This window comes from Trichoderma evansii, assembly GCF_050947405.1.
Source record: "Trichoderma evansii strain SZMC 28006 chromosome Unknown GGI43scaffold_10, whole genome shotgun sequence".
Taxonomy (NCBI): domain Eukaryota; kingdom Fungi; phylum Ascomycota; class Sordariomycetes; order Hypocreales; family Hypocreaceae; genus Trichoderma; species Trichoderma evansii.
In genome coordinates, this window is record NW_028145196.1 from 414,133 (window position 1) to 437,919 (window position 23,787).

The following is a 23,787-nucleotide window of genomic DNA, read 5'->3' on the forward strand; positions in this document are numbered from 1 at the left end:
TCTTTCTTCAGCATCCTTTCTTCCTTTTTTTTTTTTTAACGACGTTACGAACTACCCCCAAAAGCTGTTTGACTTAAGCCGGCAATGTTTTCCTCTTGTTAAACAGCAGCTATCTGTCGACCAACTGATTACCAAAGCGACTTGATCGATTTTTCCTTTTGTCCTTTTTTTTCGTACAACACTCCTGGTCGAGCCCCGAGTTAGAGTTTTAGAGAAAGCAGGATACAGCACATGCGTTGATTTTGGGGCCTCTTATCCAACAACGCTTGGGAACTGCAGTTAGCCCTCGATGGGCTGTGGATAAAATTATACGGCAGAGAGCAGAAGAGGACGAAAAAAAATATATACCATATCACCTATATACACAAGAGAGGAACCTGCTCGGGGCTACTACTGCGTTCTGTAATTGTTTTATCAAGCAGATTCTGGTCTGATTCTTACCGTTTTGACCCGCCAATCTTTATATAATACTCTCTTTTTTCTTTTTCTGTTTTTGTACTTTTGCGTTGCGTTTTTCTATTTTGTTTTTGTTTTTGCGTTTGCGTCTTTGCAGTTATTTGTTACCCGAGGCGGCCTTATTCTTTCCACTCTGTCTTGAATTTTCTCTCGTTTTTATCTTTATTGTTACAAATTTTCTTAAGAGAAGGGTGTTTTGGGCGCTGGAGCTTTTGGAGGGATGGGAGGAAGGGGGGAGGGAAAGATGGAGGTGACTTTTTTTTGTGATTTTTTCTTCCGCTTTTTTAGGTATCTTCTGAGAAAGACCGAAATCCTCAAATCCTGGAGAAAAAAAAAATCGATTTGTCAGAGTTTTCTATGGTGATATGTGTCAAGATTGGTGGATTTATGTGAAAATTTGTAGATTGTCATTTTATAGAACTATTCCCTCTTTTTCTTCGCTAAGCGAGCGGGTACTTGGTAGACGAGGTTACTACTGGTAGTATTAGTATATCCAATTTGAGATTGTTTATTATGAGATGAGATTGCAATCTGGCGATACGATAAAGGGGGGCATTGTGATGAGCAGCCTTGAAAAGCTTAATTTGTTTTTAAACCGAAACCGTAAGCTCTAGCTGGTCTTTTACGCGTGTTGACAAAGTTAAGCTTTGTTATAGGGGCCGTCATGTGCTAAGCAGTGCTAAACAGTTTACGGATGTTTGTTTACTAACTGCCTGTGCTGTCTATTCAATGATGCCTACTCAACAGCTTCTTCTTCTCCCCCCACGCAACGACCTTTCATCCCGGGAGAGACATCAGTGGGACGCGCGTACAGACCGTTGTGTCTCAGAATCACAAGGGAAAGATAGTAGCGAATAGAAGGCTTCTAGAAAACCAGCTGACTCTTTCAGGGCTGTCCTACGGGGGGACAAAAACGAGGCTGGATGGTCCTAGAGGGCGGGTTGGACAGGGCGCGCACTAATAGTGGCCAAGGGCGTCAATCAGCCCTTTATTATAGTGGGATGGGTAACTACCGCTTTAGCGTAGGCTGTCTCTACTTCAGATGTGGCGTTTTTGACGAATACAATGCTGCATCACAAGGACAGTGAATTTCGAGAAAGACTATTCCGGCGAGGAATGGGTGATGTGATGCCCGAAAAGTGGGCGTTAGGCATCAGCTTAATGGCTTTTCTTTGCTTTTTTTCTTCTCCCTCTCTCATGTCGCCTCCCTCTTTGCATGACTGATTTTAACGAGAGTGAAAGGAGAGGTTTCAACGTAATAATACAACTCAGATGGAGGCTGAGCAGTCTCTGGATCGAATCGAGTAAATGATAGGCCAAGCAATGGTGCATTGCTTAAATTTGCGGAGGCGGAGACTGAACCCCCCTGTAACTACCAGCTGTAGGATTTCGATTTGTTGTACTCCTGCTACTCGTAGGGCCGTCAGCAGCCCCTCCCACCCCCTTGGCAGGCACCGCGGCACTTGCTGCTGCTACGCCCTGAGACAAGTTTCTAGCTTGTCCAAATCCGTGTCCAGTGGTCACTTTTTTCTTTTTTCCCATTCTCGCCCTCAGCTGGCGGTGCGTGCTTCTCTCTCTCTGTCCTATTCCCCCCCTAGAGACGTTAATTGTGAGTACAGCCCTGATTCATTGATCCTTCTTGCAGCTATTGACGTGTCCCTCCTTCGGGTGTGTTGTCTAGTTGCTTGTGGCGTTACCCAATACATATACCCGGACGAAGACTATTCGAGCACACAGGGGGGCGAGCAATACACTACGAGGATACGACGAGATAATACCGATCGAATCGAAAGACCCCAACGAAGTAAACTTGTTGAAAGTCTGATTTGGAGACTTTCTCGCAAAGAATATCATAGAGAGAAGCTGGAAGAGGAGGATCAATTACGTGGTTTGTGGCGAGGGGGAGCATCCCTCTTGAAGGTTCCATCGAACTGAAGCAATCTTTCTCGAAGTCCGTATCGCCTTGCTTGATTAAACACTACTGCTGGTAAACCCATCAACGACTAGCTACAGCGGTAGCATAAAGATAGCGACGGTGGCGGCAATAGCAACGATATCGGTGATTCCAGCGATAGCAGCGATTAGCAACGATATCAACAATTCCAGCACTAGCAGTACTAGCAGCCAGACTAAGAAGAAAAAGAAGAGGAAAAGGGGAACGAGCAGAATATGCGGTCGCGGGACGGCTATCTTATGATACGAAGACTCGGGATCGGGCGATGGATGTCGTTTATGTGCGATGGCATGCAGGGGAGCAAGAGATAGCAGAGGTGATATCAGAGAGTGCAGCTATATCAGGTATCGCAGCTACACCAGAGATCGCAGCTATTCCAGATATTGCAGTTACACCAGATACTGCAGCTGCACCAGATACTGCAGCTACACCAGATACTGCAGCTACCAAACGGACGTGGAAGGTCACGGTACAGGCAAACACCCGCCCCGCGTTTGCTGCCACCATCACAGACCCGTTCCTCGAAGCAGAGTATAAAGATGTGTTTGAAGACTATCTTCGGAACTCGGACCGGCAGCACTGGAGCTTGCAGAGCTTGGAGCTTGAGGATGGCACAGATGATGTGTCACGTGCGGAAGATCGAATACAGGCATACGGGGAGATACTGCTTGGTCAAATAGGCCTCTTTAGACCCGGATTGCTTCGTGCGAACGAGGTCCAGCTTGTCATTGCTGAGCATCATGATCATGATTCATCCGAAGAGGGAGCACCCGGAGGCATCCATTGCCTCGCATGGGAACTTCTCGAGTCTGTTAAGAATCCACTGCGGCCAAACTTGCGTTTGAAGGTGACAAGAGTGAGCAACTTTGACTTTGCCGGCCAATCACCTCGGCCTCTGGGGCCACCACGATCGCTATCGAGCGTGCAGGCCAATGTGAACGGGGTCTTTCACGTGCTTCTGGTAATTGCTCGAGACTTCAGCCGGAGGGGTGCTGCTCGTGATCCAGAGCCCGATCTTGCGCAGTGGCCGCTGATGAGCGTGCAGAAAAAGCTAAAGAGCCGGATGCTGCTGGAAGTGGTGCGGCCGGGCAGCATAGAAGAACTGGATGAGCATCTAAAGGTGAGGGCAGGACACGGAGTGCTGTTTAATATAGTGCACTTTGACCTTCACGGAAGAATCATGCGTGATGAGTATGGCAATCAGGTCCCCGGGCTTCTATTTGCCAAAGGCTATCAGGCATCCAGCCCTCACAAACATGCAGTGCCGCCCACGCATCTCGCTAGAGCAACAGATGTTGCCAGAGTGCTAGCGGAATGCCGTGTCGAGAACGTGGTTCTCAATGCGTGCCTCTCGGCATACAACCGAACGGGGCCGACGACGAATCTGGCACACATCTTCCTCGAGCACGGCATTCTCAACGTGTCGGCCATGTGGTTCTATGTGCACTGGAAAACAGTGACAACCTATCTTGGGGCTTTCTACAACGAGCTTCTCATCAAGGGCACCGACTTCCACCAGGCCGCGCAGCGAGGCCGAGATGCCATCCGGAAGAACCCCACGTGCAGGACGGGAAAAGCGTATGAGGATTCCTTCCTGTGTGTCAATTACACTAGAAGTTTTAGTAGGCCCGGTGCGATTCAAAGAGAGTCAAGCCCGACGCCGTCTACGCACTCGGCAGATTCGTCGACGTCTACTACATCGATGAAGAGCTTCATGAGCGGAAAGTGGCGAGGCTCGTCGCCCCGACTTAGCGACAGCTTTCTCGTTGCAGATGAGCCCATCATTCGATTGGAGCTCCACTTGCTGGAGCTGGAGTACAAGCTCATGACCTCTCGGGTTGTGTACGCGAGCGACTTGCGCAAGGCCTCTGACTCGGACCTGAATGTGACCATTGAGAGGATGGTGACCATGTGGCTGAACACGAATCTGGTTGACGAAGTCTTTTATTACAAGGCCAAAGACTTTGCCAAACCCAGGTTTCTCGCGGGCACGATTTCGCACCGAGAGAAGCGCACGCGGGCATTTAATGGAGGCTATTTGCAGCTGCTCTTCCCGCGGCCGGTACGGGCTCTCCGGCAAACGCTGCACATCATCCGGGATGTGGACCCGGTGGTGGACCCCGGCACGCAGGCCGATCCGTTGGAGAACCAGCGGAATGAGGACCGCCGCGTGCTCGTGGAAAGGGGGCTGCAGCGTTTCGCGGAGCGGCTGCACGAAGAGGGACACAGCTATATGCTGTTCATTGGTAGTCGGGATGCGCAATGGTGGCGCGAGCACTTACAGCACCTGAGCGGCGAGTGGTGGCTGAACATGGCATGGAAATATACGGTGCATAGCCGATATGTAAGGGATGCCACGCTGCTGGCGGGAAATGGAAGGTCGATGCCGCGGACCTTGCAGTGATATTTTCTGACTCAGCGGAAAAGCAGCCATCGCGCAGCCGAGGCAGCCTCGATCGAGGTTGTGTGGTTGATTCGGGAGGTCCGGCGAGAGCGGGATTGGCTTACTGTTGGACCATCCATCTGACCCGGGGTGGCGCGACTTTTCCAACTTCTTGATATTTCTATTGCTGATGGCGTGTATTTTTCTTTTCTTGTGCATGGAGCGTTGCATTTGCATACTTACCTCGGAGAACAAGGTTAAAGGAGTATAAATCAAGGGTTCATATGTGCGAAATAAATAGAGCATAGCACGGAGTTATAAAGTATGGGGTTATTTATTTTTACCCAACTAGTTAGTGTACAGTGTTATACAAGCTACCAGCTATTACATACATCTACTGCATCTACTGCATCTACTGCATCTACTATCGCTACTATCTTTATCATCTCTATTACTTCTACTACTTTTACTACCCCTACTAGCAGTGCTATATTTACTACTTCTGTCGCTGCTACTGCCTCTACTGCTGCTATTACTGATCACGATCTTATCCAAGTACAGTTAGAAACGAGACATATAAGCTTAAATAAATTAATATATATGGTATTTAGTGCACTAAGGGCTAGTTTTATGTTCGATGATTATGTATACATACACCTATAACAATCACTGTGTTTTCTGCATGAACATGCTATGGAGCCAATATGGAGTACGGATCGCTCTAATTGAATGAGCCCTGCATGTCGTACATTACATGATGCAGGCCAAGACAAGGATGGGGTTTAATGGAGTGCTACACAAAAGGAAAGGCTCTGTTGAAGTAAGCTAAGCATGATTTCATCCTCCGCTGATCTTATTCTCTTCTCCGACTTTCCAGATAGAGAAAGAAAGCCTTACTTTCTGGCTCGGATACTTGTATTCTGCGCTTTGCCGAGCTGCAGACACAACCGCTGAGACATACCTCGGACGGTCGGAACAGTCGGGTGGCTCTACTGGGATGCTGCTGGATAGGGGTGGTGATGATTAAGCGTAAGGCTGAGGGGCGCGAGTAGCTGCTACTTGGCATGTCGCCGGGCAGAGGCCAAATCCGCGGTTCCGGTAGGAATATCGGGATAAAAGAAGGCAATAATAGTAGAAGATTCTAGCGATTTGTAGAGCGGCTTTTGATAAATGTCAATATCGAGCCATCTTTGGTGAAGTCTAAAGCTTGACCGTTTTATATCAAGCCACACTCACAGCGTGGCTGCAGCTGTCAAGGCACGCAGCAGAACAAGTATCGGGTACTCTTGGTCCTGCATCTCGTCGGCGTCAGAAGGTGGGGCGTTGCGCCTTAGCGAGGGGAGACCAGGACGAGTGACGTACTGGTTACTTCGTCTTTCGCCTTCCCGACAGCTGTTTTTGACAAAAGGCAATAATGTATGCTTCATTCTAATTTCTCATTTGTCCCTCAGAGAATTGACACCGCCCGTCATCGTATTGCTCCTCCTCCTGCCTTAGCGAGCGCTCTTTTTTATTTACTTCTTTTTTTACACTGCACGCAAAAGAAAAGACCGATACGGTAAACGCGGACTCGCCGGCCCGGGACAGGCTGGACAAGGACAAGCGATATAATAATATCCAAGGACCTCCTAATCTGTTTTACCTGCGACCTACTATTCGTATACCTTACCTCTATATCCACCCGCCTCCTGAGCAGATTCATTCAATTGCGGCAGAAAAAAAGGGGACTTTGATCTGAATTGCTATTTTTGGTCCCTTCTTTTATTGCTGGCTTCGGCACTGCGCGCGAATCTCGCATCCATCTATATCTGCAGTTCTACCTACAGCTAGAGCACCCAGCTGCGGCCTATCACACATCTGTTCGGTACAACGAATGAGGACATCGCAGCGACACTACGCCGGCGCAACATGAGCTCGACAGACGTCGTGGCCAATGGCCACAGCCACGACTTTGAATACAGTTACAACGACGACAACGTTCTGCGACCGCGGCCGCGGAAACCACTGCATGCGCAGGTGTCGCAGCTTTCGGCGGCGTCGTCCACCGATGGCGACAGCCAGCACCTGAACTTGCCGAGCGAGAATGGAGCGGGGAGTGCCACAACGAGGTGAGTCGTGATTACGAATAAATGTCTGACTTGCAATCAAATTAACAATTTTTTCTTCTCAAAATAGCGGCCGTTCAACTCCCGTACCAGAAAACGCTCCGCCATCGACAAAATCGCTTTCTTCCGCGCGCAAGCAGGTTCGCGCCGAGCAGCGCCGTCGCATATTCCCTACCATCGAGTTCTCCTCGCGCGTTTCTCACTTCGACCCCGAGAGCGACTATCGCGATTTCCATGGCTTCTTCAACCTCTTCTGGATCGGCCTTGCCATCATGGGCATCACCACCATGCTGCGCAACATGAAGGATACGGGATATCCCTTGCGTGTACAGATCTGGGCCCTGTTCGCCGATAAGCTGTGGCATCTGGCCGTTGCTGACTTCCTCATGGTCGCCAGCACGGCCGTCAGCTTGCCGCTGCATCGCTGGACCAGGACGATGCCGAGCGGAGGTGTTTGGAGCTGGAACAGAGGTGGCATGGCGATCCAGAGCGTCTACCAGGTCTTCTGGCTGGCATTCTGGATCGGCGTGCCCTTCTGGCTGGAGTGGACATGGACGGCGCAAGTGTGTCTCCTGCTGCACACCATGGTTCTGCTCATGAAGATGCACTCGTACGCCTTCTACAACGGCCACCTCTCCGAAACCGAAAAGCGCCTCCGCAGCCTCGACGAACCGAACGCTTCCAAGCAAGATCGCAGCCCCGCCTATGTCTATCCCAGCACTGACCACCGCAAGGGCAGCGTATCTGGAATTCCCATGCCTCGCCCCACAGAGCCCTCCAGTTACCAGGACGAAAAGAAGGACAGGAAGGCGAAGAAGCAGCAGAACGGTACAAACGGCCACCATTCCGCGGACCACGAACCCACCAGCGCCGACGAGATTGACGAGCTGCGTGAGGACCTCGCCCGTGAGCTTACGAGCCCCATTGGCAACATTACGTACCCGCGCAACCTCACCTGGCCCAACTACATTGACTTTCTGTGCTGCCCGACGCTCTGCTACGAGCTCGAGTACCCCCGCAACGCCACCATCAACTGGACCTCGCTCATCGCCAAGATCATTGCCACCTTTGGATGCATCTTCCTCCTAACAATCACCTCGGAGGAATACATCCTCCCCGTCCTCATCGACGCCTCGCACCGCCTCGAAGCCGCTTCTTCTTCTTCCTCAGTTGTCCTCGAATCATGCCTCATCCTCGCCGAGACAATCTCCTGGCTGCTCTTCCCCTTCATGCTCACCTTTTTGCTCGTCTTCCTCGTCATCTTCGAGTACGTCCTCGGCGCTTTCGCTGAAATCACCCGCTTCGCCGACCGCCATTTCTACGCCGACTGGTGGAACTCAACCGACTGGATGGAATTCTCGCGCGAGTGGAACGTCCCTGTGTACTCCTTCTTGCGACGCCACGTCTACAGCGCCTCTCGCCCACACACAGGCAAGGCCTTTGCCACCTTCATCACCTTCCTCATCTCTGCCATCGGACACGAGATTATCATGGGATGCATCACAAAGAAGTTTCGCGGCTACGGCTTCGTTTGCCAGATGCTGCAGCTACCTATTGTCATGATGCAGCGCACCAAATGGGTCAGGGGCCGCAAGACGCTCAACAATGTTTGTTTTTGGTGCTCCATGATTTTGGGCCTTAGCTTGGTGAGTTAACCATCCTCCTCCTTTAATACAGACAAACATATATCGTTTAATAAACATGGTTAACTAACCTGAGATTTAGATTTGCGCACTCTACGTTCTCGTATAAAAAACATTATACCCCCTGCGGGCAGACTCACCACACTCATTAGCATGTTTTTCCTTATATACATCTCTTTTCTTGCGTTTAAAGTTACATAGCATATATTATCCAGACTGGCTTTGGACTTTTATCTTTATTTTTCCTTTGTATCAATCAAATCAATAAATGGGCAGGTCGACTTTTTTTTTGTTTGCGCTTGGATATGTATACATATATCTTAATGGCGGCATGTTACTTATAGCATCAATATATCTGCATCTCACGATGGCTATTGCTTTATATACTTGATATTGGCATTGATCTCACTTATAAACGTGTATTAAAAAGACAAATTTACTACAAGGCTTTCAACCTGCTACGTCATCAAACCAAGGTTGAACACATTACATCACTGACACGAAGAGAGTTTGTATGATTGCATTCCATTTATTCATTTCTCGTAGAGATGGCTAAATTACTCCGTCCCTCGCCTCTCTTGGAGGGGATATCAAGGGGATTATAGGGTAAACGCAACTCTGGGCCCGTTAAACCTAGGACCTCTTAAAATAGTAGACAAAGGAAAATAAAATAAAAACCACGTCCTGTCCATATTTGCTCTAAAACCATTCAACTCCATGATGATAAATCAAACTTTTTGTCCTTGTATCCCGATTTCTTGATCCATGACAAAAGGGTCGTTTAGTCGACCTCCTCCATGGCGCTGTCGCCGGTCTCGACGGCAGGGGTCTCCTCGGCGGGAGCGGCCTCAGCAGGGGCAGAGTCGTCCTCCTCAATGTTCAGGCCGAGCTGGACAAGCTTGTGGATGCGCTCAGCGAAGCCAGCGGGCTCATCAATGGTGAAGCCAGAGACGAGCAGAGAGGTCTCGAACAGAAGCTGGACAATGGACTTGACGGTGCGGTCGTTCTCGCCATCGTTCTCAACCTTCTTCTTGAGCTCCTGGATGATAGGAGACTTGGGGGAGATCTCAAAGGTCTTCTTGGAAGACATGTAGCTGGACATGGAGGTGTCACGGAGAGCCTGGGCCTTCATGATACGCTCCATGTTGGCAGACCAACCGAACTGGCCGGTACGGATGGCGCAAGGGGAGAGGCCGAGCTTGTCGGAAACAACAACCTTCTCGACCTTGTCGCCGAGGACGTTCTTGAGAGCCTTGGCAACGTTCTCGTACTCCTTCTCCTCCTGCTCACGGGCAGCCTTCTCCTCATCGGTCTCCTCGAGCTCGAAGTCCTTGGTGATATCGACAAGCTTCTTGTCCTCGAACTCCTTGAGCTGAGTCATGGCGTACTCATCAATGGGGTCAACAAGGAAGAGAACCTCGAAGCCCTTAGCCTTGAGGGCGTCAAGGAAGGGAGACTTCTGGACGGCCTTGAGGGACTCGCCAGTGATGTAGTAGATGTTCTTCTGGTGCTCGGGCATGCGAGTGACGTAGTCGGTGAGAGAGGTCAGCTCATCGCCAGACTTGGTGGAGTTGAAGCGGAGGAGCTTGGCCAGGATGCCACGGTTCTGAGAGTCCTCGTGGATACCGAGCTTGAGGTTCTTGGAGAAGGCGCTGTAGAACTTGTCGAACTGCTCCTTGTCCTCGGCAATCTCCTGGAAGAGCTCAAGAGCCTTCTTGACAATGTTCTTCTTGATGACCTTCATGATCTTGTTCTGCTGGAGAGTCTCACGAGACAGGTTGAGAGGGAGATCCTCAGAGTCGACAACACCCTTGATGAAGCCCAGCCACTCGGGAATGAGCTCGGTGGCGTCATCAGTGATGAAGACACGGCGGACGTACAGCTTGATGTTGTTCTTGGTCTTCTTGGTCTCGAACAGGTCGAAGGGAGCACGCTTGGGAACGAAGAGGATGGCACGGAATTCGAGCTGACCCTCAACGGAGAAGTGCTTGACACCAAGGTGGTCCTCCCAGTCGTTGGAGAGAGACTTGTAGAAGGAAGCATACTCCTCCTGGGTGATGTCCTGGGGGTTGCGAGTCCAGATGGGCTTCTGCTTGTTGAGCTCCTCCTCCTCAATGGTGGTCTCCTTGACCTTCTTGGTCTTGGGCTTCTTCTCCTTGTCCTCCTCCTCGTCATCGACCTCCTCGATCTTGGGCTTCTTGTCATCGCCCTCCTCCTCCTTGACCTCCTCAGCCTCAGCATCCTCATCAGGGACCTCCTTCTCGGTCTCCTTGGTGACGTGGAGGTAGATGGGGTAGCTGATGAACTCGGAGTGCTTCTTGATGACCTCCTTGATGCGGCTCTCGTTCAGGTAGTCAGCCTGCTCATCCTTGAGGTGGAGGATGATGGCGGTACCACGGCCGAGCTGCTCGCCCTCGGTGTCGGCAGTGATGTTGAAGGTGCCACCGGCGCTGGACTCCCAGATGTACTGCTCGTCATCGTTGTGCTTGGAGACGACGCTGACACGGTCGGCGACCAGGTAGGCGGAGTAGAAACCAACACCGAACTGACCAATCATGGAAACATCGGCACCAGCGGTCAGGGCCTCCATGAACTGCTTGGTACCGGAGCGGGCAATAGTTCCCAGGTTGTTGACAAGGTCCTGGCATTGTATGTTAGCAAACATGTTGCAGCTAGTATGAGATTTAGAGTCGAAAACTTACAGCCTTGGTCATACCAATACCGGTATCACGGATGGTAAGGGTCTTGTTCTCCTTGTTGGGGATGATGTCAATGCGCAGGTCCTTGCCAGAGTCGAGCTGGCTGGGGTCGGACAGCGACTTGTAGCGGATCTTGTCCAAGGCATCGGAGGCGTTGGAGACAAGTTCTCGCAGGAAGATCTCCTTGTTGGAGTAGACGGTGTTGATGATGAGGGAGAGGAGCTGAGAGATCTCAGCCTGGAACTCGAAAGTCTCAGACATGATTGCGGCGGGTATCAACGGAAAACTTGAGAATCTGATGATTTATGAATGTTAGTTGGTTGTTATTTTTGCCTTCGTTGTTGAAAAGTTGAAAGTCTTTCTTGGAGGGGTTGCCAGTAGGAAAGATTCCTGGAAAAGTGGAGGGATAGAGAAACAAATACAAGGCAATTCAGAGTCCCAGATCAATTTGATCTTGATTTGCAAAATCTCCAAAGATTGAATTCCTCAAGAATGTGCAAATTCGATCAAAAATCCCAGGCAAGGCTGAAGCTCTTGTCTTCTCCCAAATGGCGGGGTGATAAGGAGAAAAAGCACGGGCTCGAAGGGGAAAGTGGGATGATAAGATTGCTGGGCTGGGCTGGGCTACTACTAACCTTGATGGTAAAAGAAAAAGACAGGCTCAAATGAGAACAAACGTATCTCGAGCACTTTGGGGTATTGCGGGAGAGAAAAAAGGGTGTTTGTCAAACAGAAGAAAGAAGAGAATGGATGGAGAGGAAAAGAGAGGAAGAGAAGAGGAGTGAAGGAAGGAGCAGCCGCAGTTCCTAAAAAAGGCTGCCAGTTGCTGGGTTGCTGCGCTCGCCTATCCAGAGATTCCATGAGATTCTATGGTCGGTGCCCGTCGGCTGCGGCGCGCTGATTGGCCAGAGGCCAGCGCTGGAGCCTTCTAGACAGCCCGAGCCGAGTCTCAGAAGGGACCAGAAAAAAAATTAATTGGGCTTTCTTTCAGGCGGCACAAGGCAGCGACCCCTCCAAGCCCGGTTTTTTCTTTTAGTGAGGGGAGGCGGCGAGTGCTGGAGCGTGCTAGCACCTGTAGAGTATCTTGGTTCTTTGAGATTCTGTCCACCAGGGTGTTTGATGCATCGTCTGTCTATATGCTTTACTCTATTACGTAGTTATCAGCTTATTTTCTCTATTCTTTTCTTTCATTAAGTATAAAACACAAAAACTAAAAATCAATGACACCTAGATGCATCTCTACCATCTACTCCTATCCAACCCCCATGTCTCGTCCTCCTCTTCTGCTAGAAGCTTCCAATGTCCCGTCTCATCCCTTCACCACCGACGAGGCTGACGATGAGGGGAAACAGCCCCAGCCGCAGGGCCCCCCATCCCCCCCTCCAGATGCAACTGAACTGGGCACCGCTGCAGCGACCCGACAGGGGCAGCGTCTGTCGCTCTGCGCCACTGAAAAAACTCAGCCCAGCCTATCTTATCGAGAGTGCCACTCGGAGCTAAACATCCCACCTGCAGCCATTTAGCATGTGTCTGGCTTGCCGCTAGTATGTCAGTGCCTTGCCATCGCCTTTGACTAGTCAAGTTGGAGGCAACTCGAAGGCAAACGAAGGGTGCTGAAGGGATTCTGATAGCCCGGGCCTGAGATCTGGGATCGCACTGTAGTGAGGCACCAGGCATGTTCCAGCTCGAGTACGAAACCAATAGACACGATCGTCAGGGTCGCTGAGGGTTTTGCTTAGCGCCCATCTGTCCGCCTAGTAGGCAGCTGTAACCCCCGCTATGGCTGAATCCCAGAGACCCCTCCCTTGCATATGGTGAGCCGAGTCAGTCAGTTATCGTGCAAGTACAAGCTGGTCAACCCCTTGTGATACCTCTGAGAGAAAAGACATGGATGCTGTTCACGCATCCGATCCGACGCCTTGCATTTGTCTCGTTACATCTAATCTTACAGTCCATCTATCGGTTTCTATCCAATTCCTTTGTACTCGCTTTTCATGCAGCCAACCCCAGTCTTTGTCTCGCATCACGACAGGAGACTCTCCATTCAGCTCTTAGTCTTGTAAAATCACCCTCCCAACCTGGCGGTACTTTCGATCCGCGTACGACAGCCCGAATTTGTTCGCATGGCTCCCGGATATCAGTTCCACCACTTCTCCCACGACAATAACATGATCCCTCACTCGCATTAGTCCTCTCGTTGGTTCGTCAGGTAATAATCTACACCTGAGTGCGTACATGACTCCCTCTGCCTTTAGCAGAGGAGCTCCGTCCGTCTTGTTCGTATCGTATTCTATGCCATCAAACACATCGTCCGTGTTTCCTTTTGTAAATCTATCTGCTACTTCCACGCCCAATTCGTCTCCTGACATGACGTGTATGTTGAAATGACGGCTCGCTATTATGGCGTCTAGTGTTCGGCTCGGCGTGGCAATGTTGAACGATATTAATGGAGTTGGAGAAAGAGTGAGAGATGTGAATGACGACATGGTCATTGCTCTCGGCGTTTCTCCGTGTGTTGACGTACAGACAACAACAGAGTGCGGTAATAGTCGCATAACAGAGCGTATTTGTTCCGAGAGATCGGCTGGAGAGGTAGGGTCTGCGGTCGGAGGTATAGGAGGGGAGGTATGCCACGAATGAGGGCTATGGCTCGCGCTTTGAGAATTCGTCTTAGTTTCATCTAGTAGAGCCATCATTTAGCAAGCCAGGACGTCAACAAAATCGCATTCCAGTGTCCTCACATGTAGTATTTTGTGCGGCTGGGCTTGAGCTTTCAGCTGCTCGAAGTGGCCGCACACCCGTCGCATATTCTCCTAGAGATATCGCATGACCCACAACATCATGAACGCCTCTCATCAACCGTATAGCCCAAAACCCTCTCTTTTGTATGTTCCAGGCATCTCCAAAGCCGCGGCTCACGCTCCGGTTTGCGCTCCAGCATCCAAGCTGCGACAGCTGTCGCACGGCCCTAGCAGCTCTCATCGAATCCCATGCGGTCTTGGCACTTATCCTTCTCTTACTTAGACATGCGAACAAGCCTAATTGAAGAATAAATCTCGAGTATAAAGAAAATATGCAGAGTTAGTAGCTTGTCTCTTGCTCGACGTTCCGGCGAAGCAAGACCAATTCCTTATCGATAAGGACGTTCGCCGTGCCGCCACTACGGGAAGCGGGCCGGAAATTTTGCGACACCAACACCAGCAAGATCACCACATGCGACATTGATACCAAAAAAGCTCGCGAAAAGCTCGATACAGCAGCACACCAATTCTCCTCAATTGAACGACTCTCCCCTCTAAATTAAACAATCAACAGACTAAAAAACCAATAAAACCGCCAAAATGGGGAAAGTCCCCACCGCCGCCGCCGGCCTCCTCTCCTCCTCTCCCCTCCGCCCGTCCACAACCTCTACCTTCTCAGCCCACAGTAGCTGCCTCCGCACGCAGACCCGAAACGCAACCTTCATCCCCCGACCCAGGAGGCCCTACACCTTTACGCAGCTCATCCAGCTCTCCGACGGATCCACCTACACCGCCCGAACAACCTCCCCGCTGCCGCTGTACCGCGCTGCAAAGGACACACGCAACACCCTCCTGTGGCAGCCCAGCGAGAAGAGCCTGCGAAACGTCGAGCTCGACGAGGCCGGTAAGCTGGCTGCATTCAGAGAGCGATTCGGAAGGGCGTACGATGCTGCGGCGCAGGCTGTAGAGGGCGAGGCCAAGGGCGATGAGGCTGCTGCTGCAGAGGCGGCGGCAAAGGAGCAGGCTGCGGCAAAGGCTGCTGAGGAGGATGCCGGATTGAACTTTGAGGACCTATTGGCGGAATTTACGCCGCAGGATACGAGCGCATTGAAAGATTCAGGTCCGAAGAAGTCCCCCACACGGAGAAAGTAATGAATGTGTTATGATATGAAGGGGATTGGTTGTATTATATACTTTGTACGAATGACAGATGGAAAAGGCTAGGCGCAGACAACGTCACAAAAATGGAGAGACATGGAAAGACGATAGACGGAGGAGAGAAACCGCATTGGATTAGAGAATCGACTCTGTTCAAATATGTACAGCACTTTGAGCCTGGCGGCCTGCAATGATATAGCAAAAAAAGGGATGCATCTCCGAATTTTGAAACGAATATGAATAGTAGCCGCACTCCCGCTTTCTCCCTTCCGCTTAATTTGACCGTTTCGCTCATAATCGTAGTATACTCCTAGGGATAGACTATTACAACCTCAAACTAGCTCATTAGTCCGAATCCTCATCTATAGTAGCCCGGGCACGGTCGATGGCGGTGTTGCCGGGAGGCTTTGTCTGATAGACGGGTGGTCTATAGAAAGCAGATTCATCATCTTGAGCATCCAGCTGCATAAGGAATGTCTCCCACTTCTCAATCAACTACCCGCTTGTTAGCGAAATCTCGAAAAAGGATCACTGCTGTGTAATAGAAGATCTTTCACTTACTTCCTTCTGTGCTTCAACAGCGCCTTCGAGGAACGTCTCGACACCGCTCTTGAAGTCCTCCACCTTCTCCTTCTCGAACCGATCCAGTTCAGCTCTCATGTTTCGGCCCATGTCCTCAAACAGCAGACGAGCCTGATGGACTTTCCTCTCCGATTCCTGCACCTCGGCATTCATCTGGTTGAGTCGGTCCTGCTGGCTCTTACCCTGTCGAAGCAGCTTGTCTTGTGTAGACTTCTTCTTCTGGAGCTCCGACTCAGCTGAATGCCAGGCGTAGAAGCCCTTTTGGCGCTGGCTGAATGCCTGCTTGATTGAACCAATGAGACGAATGTACTCATCAATGATGATTCCAAATGTTAGCACGTCTTGTTGGGCTTGACGATCATATACATCGCGGATGGTAAGCTGGAGGTCAGAGAGAGCGTCGAGGGGACCAGATAGTGAGGGCGAAAGCTCAACAGTAGATAGCGCGTGGAGAGAGGCTGAGAAATCAGCTGCGGCCTCTGCCATCATCTTTCTCTGGCTGACCATGGCATCCATTGCTTTCAGCAATCCCTTGAGCTGATTCTCCAAGGCGTCAAGGTACACCTTGCGATCATGGAACCAATCGTCTTGCTCCACAAACTTGCTCCCTCCTCCAACGTTAATGCCCAAGGATCCTAATACTCCCTTGCTCTCAGTGGGCAGTGGCTCTCGTCTTTCTTTGTGCTTAATATCAACGTTAAAGGCCTCACTTTCCAAGAAGAGCTTTAGATCAGCGTCATGCTGAAGCACAGGGTGCGCCGCAGTCTTGTTGAGCATCTTCTCCAGCGCAGCTCTTCTACTTTCCACAAAGTTGCTGTCGAAGCGGCCAACAGCCTGCTTCTCGGGAGGTGGCGGCACCACATATCCGGGGTTGTTTCCATGCAAGGTAGTGTAGAGCCATAAGAAGTCTCGGTATCGACGCTTGACTTCGAACTCGGGCTGCTTGTATGCTCTGGAACTGGTCTGATAAAGAAGAGGATATTTAGTTGGGGTGAAGCTTCACTTATAAAAGAGCAATTGGGAACTACCGACCTTGGTTCTCACAGAGTACACAATGTGAGAGCTCGTCAAGTCTCCAATCTTGACTGGATCTCCAACCGTGATATAAAACGTTGGCTTTGCTGCCTCTTCCACGCTCACGCTCGGCTGCGTGTTGCTCCGTACACTACTCGGTCTCGCAGCATCTACCGGAGGTGGCGCTCTAGGGCCTCTAGGGCCTTCCAAGTCGTCGTCGTCGTCAACATGGTGAGGGTCGGCAATCCTTCTGGCCGCCTGCTGTTGCTGGGGTGCCATTGTCGTCCTGATCACCATTTGCTCCTTCAGAGGCGGCACTGGCGGGGCATCCTGCGCAGCGGCATCTGGGGTTGGTCCAGCGCTCAGAGGACCGAGAGGATCGTCAACGGCTTCGAGCTTAGTAGGTTGGGCGACGATGCGGCGAGGGGCGCGCGAGGGTCGAGGCGCTGATGAGGTCGATGCCTGTGATGTCGCTGGCGGGGAAGCAGCAGGCTCGCTCTCGGCGGGCGGCTCAGGGGGGGTCTGGCTGGAATCAGCCCATGGCGATTCTTCGACGTCCATTGCGATGCGGTAATTTGTCGCTTCGGATGCGACGGGCGAGATTTGGCGGAGGGGGTTGAGGAATTGGACGCTGGCGTTGAGCTGCGAAGAAGGACAGAGCAGCTTGCTCGACGCAGAGTGGCGTAGAGCGATTGGGGCATACCGGTACCCGGCCTTAGCGTCTGCTCAACGTCAGCGGTTGCGTACCTGTACGAGGCTGCCACCAGCTGCCACCTAGCGAGCCCCCACCAGCACTTTAACATGGCCTCAGCCTTGAGGCATTCATTGCGGCCTCATCGATTAATTTGTATTCATAGGTGTCGCTGAATTACACAAAGTTGGGCTCATATAAGAATACAGATGCCAAGATATTCATACTAAAATGACAAGGAAAGAAAAATATAGATATTAAATTCTCATTCTATCGTTATTCCCTATATCAAACAAAACCAAGAAATTCAAACACCAATTCCAAGTCTGTCCTCATAGCACGTATTAGACCGCCCTTTTCAATATTCCTTTATCCATTTGTAAGCGCTTAGCTTCTGTGATAATTATATCTTCCCATAATTAGAGCTGTGTGCTTGATTCTCCATTTACTGGGTATTTGCTTCACTCTTCTCTGCGGTTGAATCAAGTAAATCTCTCGCGGATCTACCGGTCAGGGTCGTAGCATCCGCCGGCTATGACAAGATTCATTCGAGTGAATTTGACTTTGGTCACCGGCGTCTTCTTCGTTGGGAAAGCCGAGATTTGATCGGGAGTTATCATCACTTCCTTGCTCTTCTTCTTGGTGCCGGTGGTTGCACCTGTAGCAGCTGACTGGCCTGAGGCTCCTGCGTTGATCCGTGATGCCTCTCCATTGGGACCGTTGATAGCCATATCAGTACCTGCAGTTGCAGCCTCAAGACCAGCTTGTTGAGCTGCTTTGTGAGGATCTGCTGGCGATTCGACGTCCCACAGTCGAACAGTGCCATCTTGGCCGCCAGATGCGAGTACGTTAGACTCAACGCTGAAACTGAGCGACCAGATACCTCCTTTCCCGTGCCCGCGAGAACGCTTGATGCGAGTTCCCTTGACAAGGTCCCAGAAGAAAATGTTGCCGGCAATATCTGCGCTGGCCAAAATCTTACCATTGGGAGCACATTCTAGAGCGCTTATGTACTCTGTGTGGCCTGTGAATACTCTTACGCAGGCACCGGTAGTTACTGACCACATGCGAATCGACTTGTCCGTCTCGTCTGAGGCTGAAAAGACGTACATGCCGTTTGGATGCCACACAATTGCTGAGATGGCGGTATCGTGGCCAACAAGGAGCCTCTGAGGCGATGCGTGATCCTGCATCCAAACTCGAACAACCTTGTCATAGCCGCCAGTCAAGAAGTAATGTCCGTGGGGACTCCATTGAGCCCTGTAGACGGGTCCATCGTGTGACTTGTATACGCATAGGCAGGTCCAGGATTCCAAGGACCAGAGCCGAATTTGTCCATCTCCTGAACATGATAGCAATAATTTAGGTCGCCCATCAATGGCTACGTTTTGTCGGCCTTCATCACCAAAGAGTTTTTGAGGTGGTCCCGAAGCTGAGTCTGAAAAGGAAATATCGTATACGGGTCCAAAGTGTCCAATAAGTTTTCGGCTGTTGAACTTGGTGCCCTTTTCGTGAGCATTTGAGCTTGGGAGGGCTTTACCATCCAGAGACCAAACGCGAATGTAGGATTCGCTGGTACCGACAGCTGCTAGCTGTCCATCATCGGAAAATTCCATGCATGAAACGCTATTTCATATTTAGTCTATGCGCCTTTCTCAAGAAACAAAGTTACTTACCTTCCAAAGGAATTATGGAACGTAAACATGCAAGCGCTTACAGGGACACCGACGCCGCCTGTTCGCCCTTCAATCTTGAATCTGTCCCTGTTTTCTCGTAGCTTTTGCATTTCAAGCATGATGTCGCGTGGTCGAGACGGTGGTAGGGGTAGGTCTGATCTGTTTGGAGCATCTGCACTCTCTTCCCTCTTGATTTTCCGATCAAGCTCTTCTATCAGACTAGGTCCGCCAGGGGGTGGTGGAATTCGCCGCTCCTCGTCTTCGATTTCAGCGCGGACATCGTCACGGAGATCTGCATCCATTGGCAGAGGGCCGAGGCTAAGGGGCGCAGCAGGATCCAAAATATCCTTGTTGGACAGTCCGATATTGACTCCAGGAATGCCTTCTCTAGCGTCGATCTCTTCGATCTCTAGACTCTTGGACTTCCTGAAAACCGCCTCAAAGCTGAAGGGGGTAATAGGTCCACGAGCGGTTGAATCGACTTGACAATACGTGACAAGAAGTTGTCGGATAACGGATCCACCATGATCAGACTCTCGCTCAAGAAAGTTAAAAAGGTCGCCGGTAGCGTGTTGATTCAAGGGAATGCGATACTTGTTCTCCTTGTACAGCTTAGTAACAGGATTCTCGTTTACATGCTGAGGAAGTGTGATTGTTGCGAATATTTTCAGATCATCTGCGTGCGATGCCTGGAAATGTTGGCCGATATCTCTTAGAAATATTTTACCCTCTTCTGTGTATCCATTTCCGACTAGCTCGATGAAGGAATACACGAATGTTGGCCAAAGAAGTTTGGATAGCTCAAACTGTATACAATCTTTTTAGTAGGTGGCAATGGGCTGTTGATCGGGAATAACACTGACTTTGTAGATTTCGAGATTGTTTTCGACCCAATCTCTTAATAATCGGAATGCTCTTGAATACTTTTTGGGGCCCAAATTTGCTAATTGCTGCACTGGTTTACCGTCATTGCCAAGATGCTTTGATTCTTGTCGGAAAACCTCTTCTGTCCTGTTGAAACCCCTTTTGAGCAGATAGTCAGTGACCTAATAATCTATCGTTAGCATCATCATATGATGGAAGGGATGAAAGCAACGTTTAGAAATAAGAGGCTACAGGCACCTCGACCCAAATGAGATGAATAGTGGCATCAGATGGAGAATGAGGACATGCTGGTCTCGTGCCAAAGTAGCCTTGAAACCTCGAAAAGAGCAAAGGCCTGAAGCTTCATAAAATACCACGTACAATCTGGTTAAGATTCTGATTTGACATTGCGCCTCCAGTCGTGCCGGTTGTGGTGGTGGCTGCGGCAGGCGGACCAGCAGGCGACGTTACTGGCTGTCCTCCATACGAGTTGGCCGCACCAGCTCCCTGGGCTGGTACTTGAGCTGCCATCGTGAGAAGAGAGAGGCGCCGCTGTTATATAGACAGAAATGAAGAAGGTTGGTGCCTTTAAAAATGTCCAGTCTCAAAGTGCCAGTATCATATCAGATCCTTGGCCAGCGCGAAGTGAAATGAAGCGTAATTTGGCAGCTTTCTCGAGTGAGATGAGCTATGCCTGATTCTCACGGTCTTGATCGTGTGGCGGTATGTTGATTGAGCTTTCTCTGGGTAAGCGCTTGGTGACACACTCCAAGATTGCGAATTTCGCCTGGTATGTCGTTTACGTGATATTCGGTGATAAATTGGACGCTGCAGACGACCAAAAAGGCACTTTCTGTGATGATTAGGTTGTCGGGCTTAATGTGAAGCATTAGAGTTGAGGTGACGGGGAGAAATCGCGAATCGCTGGCGGGACGGGATAGCCGATGTTTAAGCGGCGCCTCTCTCAGATGCTGCTCAGCTGCAGCAAATGGAAGGCATAACACGTTTGTTTGCATTGAATTTCTCTTGAATATGTTGAATATCGCACTATGTAAAATAATCATAGGTATTGTCACCTTTATTGTAGATGGATGAGCTATAGTGGGTGGAAGACTTGCGACACGGCCTACCAGACCATTCGCGACATCTTATCGGCGCGTTGGGCTGACCCACAGCGATTCAGCAGCGCTCTTCTCTCTCAAAGCATAAGCTTCACATTCATACTACACTTGGCCTTCATCAAAGTTTGAGCTTGCATCTTTATAACGCTCATTTTATTTCAAATTATCACCACATCAGACATTTTAACCTCGAAGATCATAGGAAGGGATTGCATAGTTCTGCCTAACTTCATCCAACCGAGCCTGTTCGCTCAATCTCACAGCCATGGCTTCACCAGAGGATATCGTTATGGGGGATGAGGGAGAAGAGACTGCTCAGTCTCAAGTTCCCTTCACCTTGGAAGAAAATATTGCTCAGCTCAATGCTATCGACAAATCCATGGTCCAGCTTATGAATCACACTGCCGCTGCACTGGGCGCCCTCACAACACCAGGATCATCAGACGACAGCAATCCTTCAGCATCAGTAGACCCAGCGGCGCAAAAGGAGACATTTCGACAAGCAACAGACACTTTCCTGAGCACGCTTCATAGTATTGATGTACGAATGAAGCGACAGATTCTCGCACTTGAAGAAGCGGGCATCGTCAACCTTTCTTCCAGCGCACCCCGCCAAGGCCCGAATCCTAGTACCAAGCCGTCTCTTAAGCCTAATGGAGTTGGAGCCATTGGAAACCTCGATGTTGGATGGCTAAATAGTCGAGGTACCAAGGTAGAGCGAGATATGGAGCTAGAGCTGTGGAAAAGGACTCGGGAGATTCTTGAAAAAGATGAAGGCAATATCAAGAAGGAGTAACGAATGACACGACGCGCTTTAACGAATATACATTTGATTTAGAGTACTTAAGTATATACACCTCATAGTATGGCAATCCCACATGTTCACTGATGCGACACTACTAACGTCATTTTGCAGATAATAGCCAGCATACAACCATGTGTGGTAATACCCTTTAATGCCGCGATGGCTCACACCTTCTCCTCAGATACCCGGTTCAGATATCTATTTAATTATCACAGAGCCTGTTATAGGCATGTGTGATCTTGTCAGGACCATCGGCTGGTCGTGGTATAATATTCTCTGGTTGGATACTACCATAGGACGTCAGTCCAGGGATAAACCCTAGCGTTTTTGGATAGCATAAGTACTCACAGGGCGTCAAAGAAGTAGCAAGAAAATTCGCCAGTATTAGCCGTTGAGTGTTTAGCTGGGGGAGTAGAGTTAGATTTTGGAATGGCCAAAGAAACAGAATTAATTAAGAATTCTTACCTTGATATCCGACAAAAGAAACACAATTTTTCCTCGCGTTGCAGCTATACTGGCATCTATTCTCGGCCCAAGGGACCCAAGTAGTGCCCAATGTGAAATGCTGGGCGTGTTAAACGATGGTGCTTTCTTTGAAAATATGAATGAGTTCGCACTTACATCTGTATCGCCGACGGTTTGATGGCGCGCTACCCATGCTGGATCGAGGACAAATTGGCTTGGAAATTGGGATGGAGGCTTCACCTCGTGGTACTGAATCGTCCATTGATCATACTTTTTGGGAGATCCGAAGACACAGGCCTTTATGTGCTGCTGATCATCGACAATGACTTCTTGTTCATGAGCCCAGGGATTACTGGCAACGGCGACACTCAATGAGGTAGCGAACAAGACCAAGATGAGGCGAAATACGGCGGAAAAACTCCATGGAGTCATCATTGTGGCCAATATCAACCGGTAGGAACAACTTGTTACTGCAATATTATTTTGAGACAATCGGGATGAGTGCAGCTGTTTAATCTAGAGTCTTTGGCTACAGCGATAGTTTGAGGTCAACGACCGAGGGCTGCCCCTCTCAGGCACTCGCTCCCGTGTCATAGCATCATCATAGGCACGTTTTATTCGGTAAGTAATAAGGAAGTAACTAGGAGAGCCACTCCCGCCTAGCGAATGCTTGTGTTAGTATCCAAGTTCACCACCGTCTCCAGATTGATAGATTAGATGACGGCTCCCCTGACTAGAGGAACTGGATTTTGGCAAGCTGTATAGCCCATTCCATGCCACATTCCGGCCCCTGGCCTTACAACTACTATGGAGTACTAGGTAGGTAGATGGTTATGATGACCTGCACCATTAATGGCCATCGAATAGGCTACTTCGTGACTAGTCTTTCATTATGGCTCTTCCGTGCCCACGCTCTTATCGCGCTGCATTGGGCTCTTTTGATGAGTGGAGCGGTAAATATTATCCATGTCAAACTATGGAGCGCACCGCTGTCTGACAGCATGTGGAGGGACAGATTCCCCTGCTTTCGCGGCGCAGTCGGGACACGATCATGGCCCGAGACTTATCATGTAAAAGCGGCATCTATTCCAGCAAAGGGCCGCTATGACTAGTGAATCGTACAGTAAGCGGTGCCTGCATTGGACGTGAATACTATAATAGCCGCGCTTGGCACAGGATTTGCCGCGTCTTTTTGCTGCTGCTGCTACTTCACATGCGTCTCGCCCGATGAAGATGCAGCGATGCTTTTTGCGGGGACGCATCCCGGCCACTTGGTCTTGGCTCTGCTACCAGTTCGTAAAGGTGGTACTTTATTCTAGTGCCAGCGTAATAGCGCATTGGAAGTCTCTTGGTTCGTCCGGAACAACGTCGGTGCCAGGCCTCCCTGCGCGTCCATGCACTCTGGTGGCTTTTCATCTCCGATCAAGCCG

The 23,787-nt window shown here is 50.1% G+C and overlaps 10 protein-coding genes across 10 annotated transcripts; 5 read left to right on the forward strand and 5 right to left on the reverse strand.

Moving 5' to 3' along the window:
* Nucleotides 1–1,092: 1,092 nt before the first annotated feature.
* On the forward strand, nt 1,093–4,814 carry GGI43DRAFT_427459 (uncharacterized protein; the record flags this gene model as incomplete). The annotated part of the gene is made up of 4 exons (XM_083208804.1): nt 1,093–1,581; nt 1,875–1,944; nt 2,563–2,739; nt 2,818–4,814. Exons 1-4 carry the CDS (start codon nt 1,522–1,524, stop codon nt 4,812–4,814), a joined length of 2,304 nt encoding a protein of 767 aa, XP_083060458.1. The 5' UTR covers nt 1,093–1,521.
* A 1,784-nt stretch (nt 4,815–6,598) lies between these two features.
* GGI43DRAFT_46353 (sterol O-acyltransferase) lies at nt 6,599–8,726 on the forward strand. The gene is made up of 3 exons (XM_083209862.1): nt 6,599–6,901; nt 6,969–8,544; nt 8,624–8,726. Exons 1-3 carry the CDS (start codon nt 6,702–6,704, stop codon nt 8,648–8,650), a joined length of 1,803 nt encoding a protein of 600 aa, XP_083060459.1. The 5' UTR covers nt 6,599–6,701; the 3' UTR covers nt 8,651–8,726.
* Nucleotides 8,727–9,056: 330 nt separating this feature from the next.
* On the reverse strand, nt 9,057–12,007 carry GGI43DRAFT_405261 (Hsp90 protein-domain-containing protein). The gene is made up of 3 exons (XM_083206001.1): nt 11,876–12,007; nt 11,244–11,535; nt 9,057–11,182 (listed from the first exon to the last, which is right to left on the reverse strand). Exons 2-3 carry the CDS (start codon nt 11,499–11,501, stop codon nt 9,323–9,325), a joined length of 2,118 nt encoding a protein of 705 aa, XP_083060460.1. The 5' UTR covers nt 11,502–11,535; nt 11,876–12,007; the 3' UTR covers nt 9,057–9,322.
* A 1,097-nt stretch (nt 12,008–13,104) lies between these two features.
* On the reverse strand, nt 13,105–14,401 carry GGI43DRAFT_46374 (flavin reductase like domain-containing protein). Its single transcript, XM_083209864.1, has 2 exons — nt 13,982–14,401; nt 13,105–13,920 (listed from the first exon to the last, which is right to left on the reverse strand). Exons 1-2 carry the CDS (start codon nt 14,220–14,222, stop codon nt 13,292–13,294), a joined length of 870 nt encoding a protein of 289 aa, XP_083060461.1. The 5' UTR covers nt 14,223–14,401; the 3' UTR covers nt 13,105–13,291.
* GGI43DRAFT_46542 (mitochondrial 54S ribosomal protein bL31m) lies at nt 14,260–15,653 on the forward strand. The gene has a single exon (XM_083209865.1). It carries the CDS (start codon nt 14,582–14,584, stop codon nt 15,131–15,133), a length of 552 nt encoding a protein of 183 aa, XP_083060462.1. The 5' UTR covers nt 14,260–14,581; the 3' UTR covers nt 15,134–15,653.
* GGI43DRAFT_46372 (sorting nexin 1) lies at nt 15,309–17,589 on the reverse strand. The gene is made up of 3 exons (XM_083209863.1): nt 16,754–17,589; nt 15,701–16,684; nt 15,309–15,634 (listed from the first exon to the last, which is right to left on the reverse strand). Exons 1-3 carry the CDS (start codon nt 17,294–17,296, stop codon nt 15,485–15,487), a joined length of 1,677 nt encoding a protein of 558 aa, XP_083060463.1. The 5' UTR covers nt 17,297–17,589; the 3' UTR covers nt 15,309–15,484.
* Nucleotides 17,590–17,658: 69 nt separating this feature from the next.
* GGI43DRAFT_405272 (WD40-repeat-containing domain protein) lies at nt 17,659–20,841 on the reverse strand. Its single transcript, XM_083206002.1, has 4 exons — nt 20,348–20,841; nt 19,966–20,148; nt 19,103–19,908; nt 17,659–19,052 (listed from the first exon to the last, which is right to left on the reverse strand). The coding sequence occupies exons 1-4, from the start codon at nt 20,495–20,497 to the stop codon at nt 17,930–17,932; spliced, it is 2,262 nt and encodes a 753-aa protein (XP_083060464.1). The 5' UTR covers nt 20,498–20,841; the 3' UTR covers nt 17,659–17,929.
* On the forward strand, nt 20,842–22,352 carry GGI43DRAFT_405273 (mediator complex, subunit Med11). The gene is made up of 2 exons (XM_083206003.1): nt 20,842–21,950; nt 22,004–22,352. The coding sequence occupies exon 1, from the start codon at nt 21,353–21,355 to the stop codon at nt 21,881–21,883; it is 531 nt and encodes a 176-aa protein (XP_083060465.1). The 5' UTR covers nt 20,842–21,352; the 3' UTR covers nt 21,884–21,950; nt 22,004–22,352.
* GGI43DRAFT_47337 (uncharacterized protein) lies at nt 21,993–22,988 on the reverse strand. Its single transcript, XM_083209866.1, has 4 exons — nt 22,514–22,988; nt 22,358–22,457; nt 22,241–22,295; nt 21,993–22,179 (listed from the first exon to the last, which is right to left on the reverse strand). Exons 1-4 carry the CDS (start codon nt 22,790–22,792, stop codon nt 22,095–22,097), a joined length of 519 nt encoding a protein of 172 aa, XP_083060466.1. The 5' UTR covers nt 22,793–22,988; the 3' UTR covers nt 21,993–22,094.
* GGI43DRAFT_405275 (uncharacterized protein) lies at nt 22,852–23,742 on the forward strand. Its single transcript, XM_083206004.1, has one exon. The coding sequence runs from the start codon at nt 23,185–23,187 to the stop codon at nt 23,467–23,469; it is 285 nt and encodes a 94-aa protein (XP_083060467.1). The 5' UTR covers nt 22,852–23,184; the 3' UTR covers nt 23,470–23,742.
* Nucleotides 23,743–23,787: the final 45 nt, after the last annotated feature.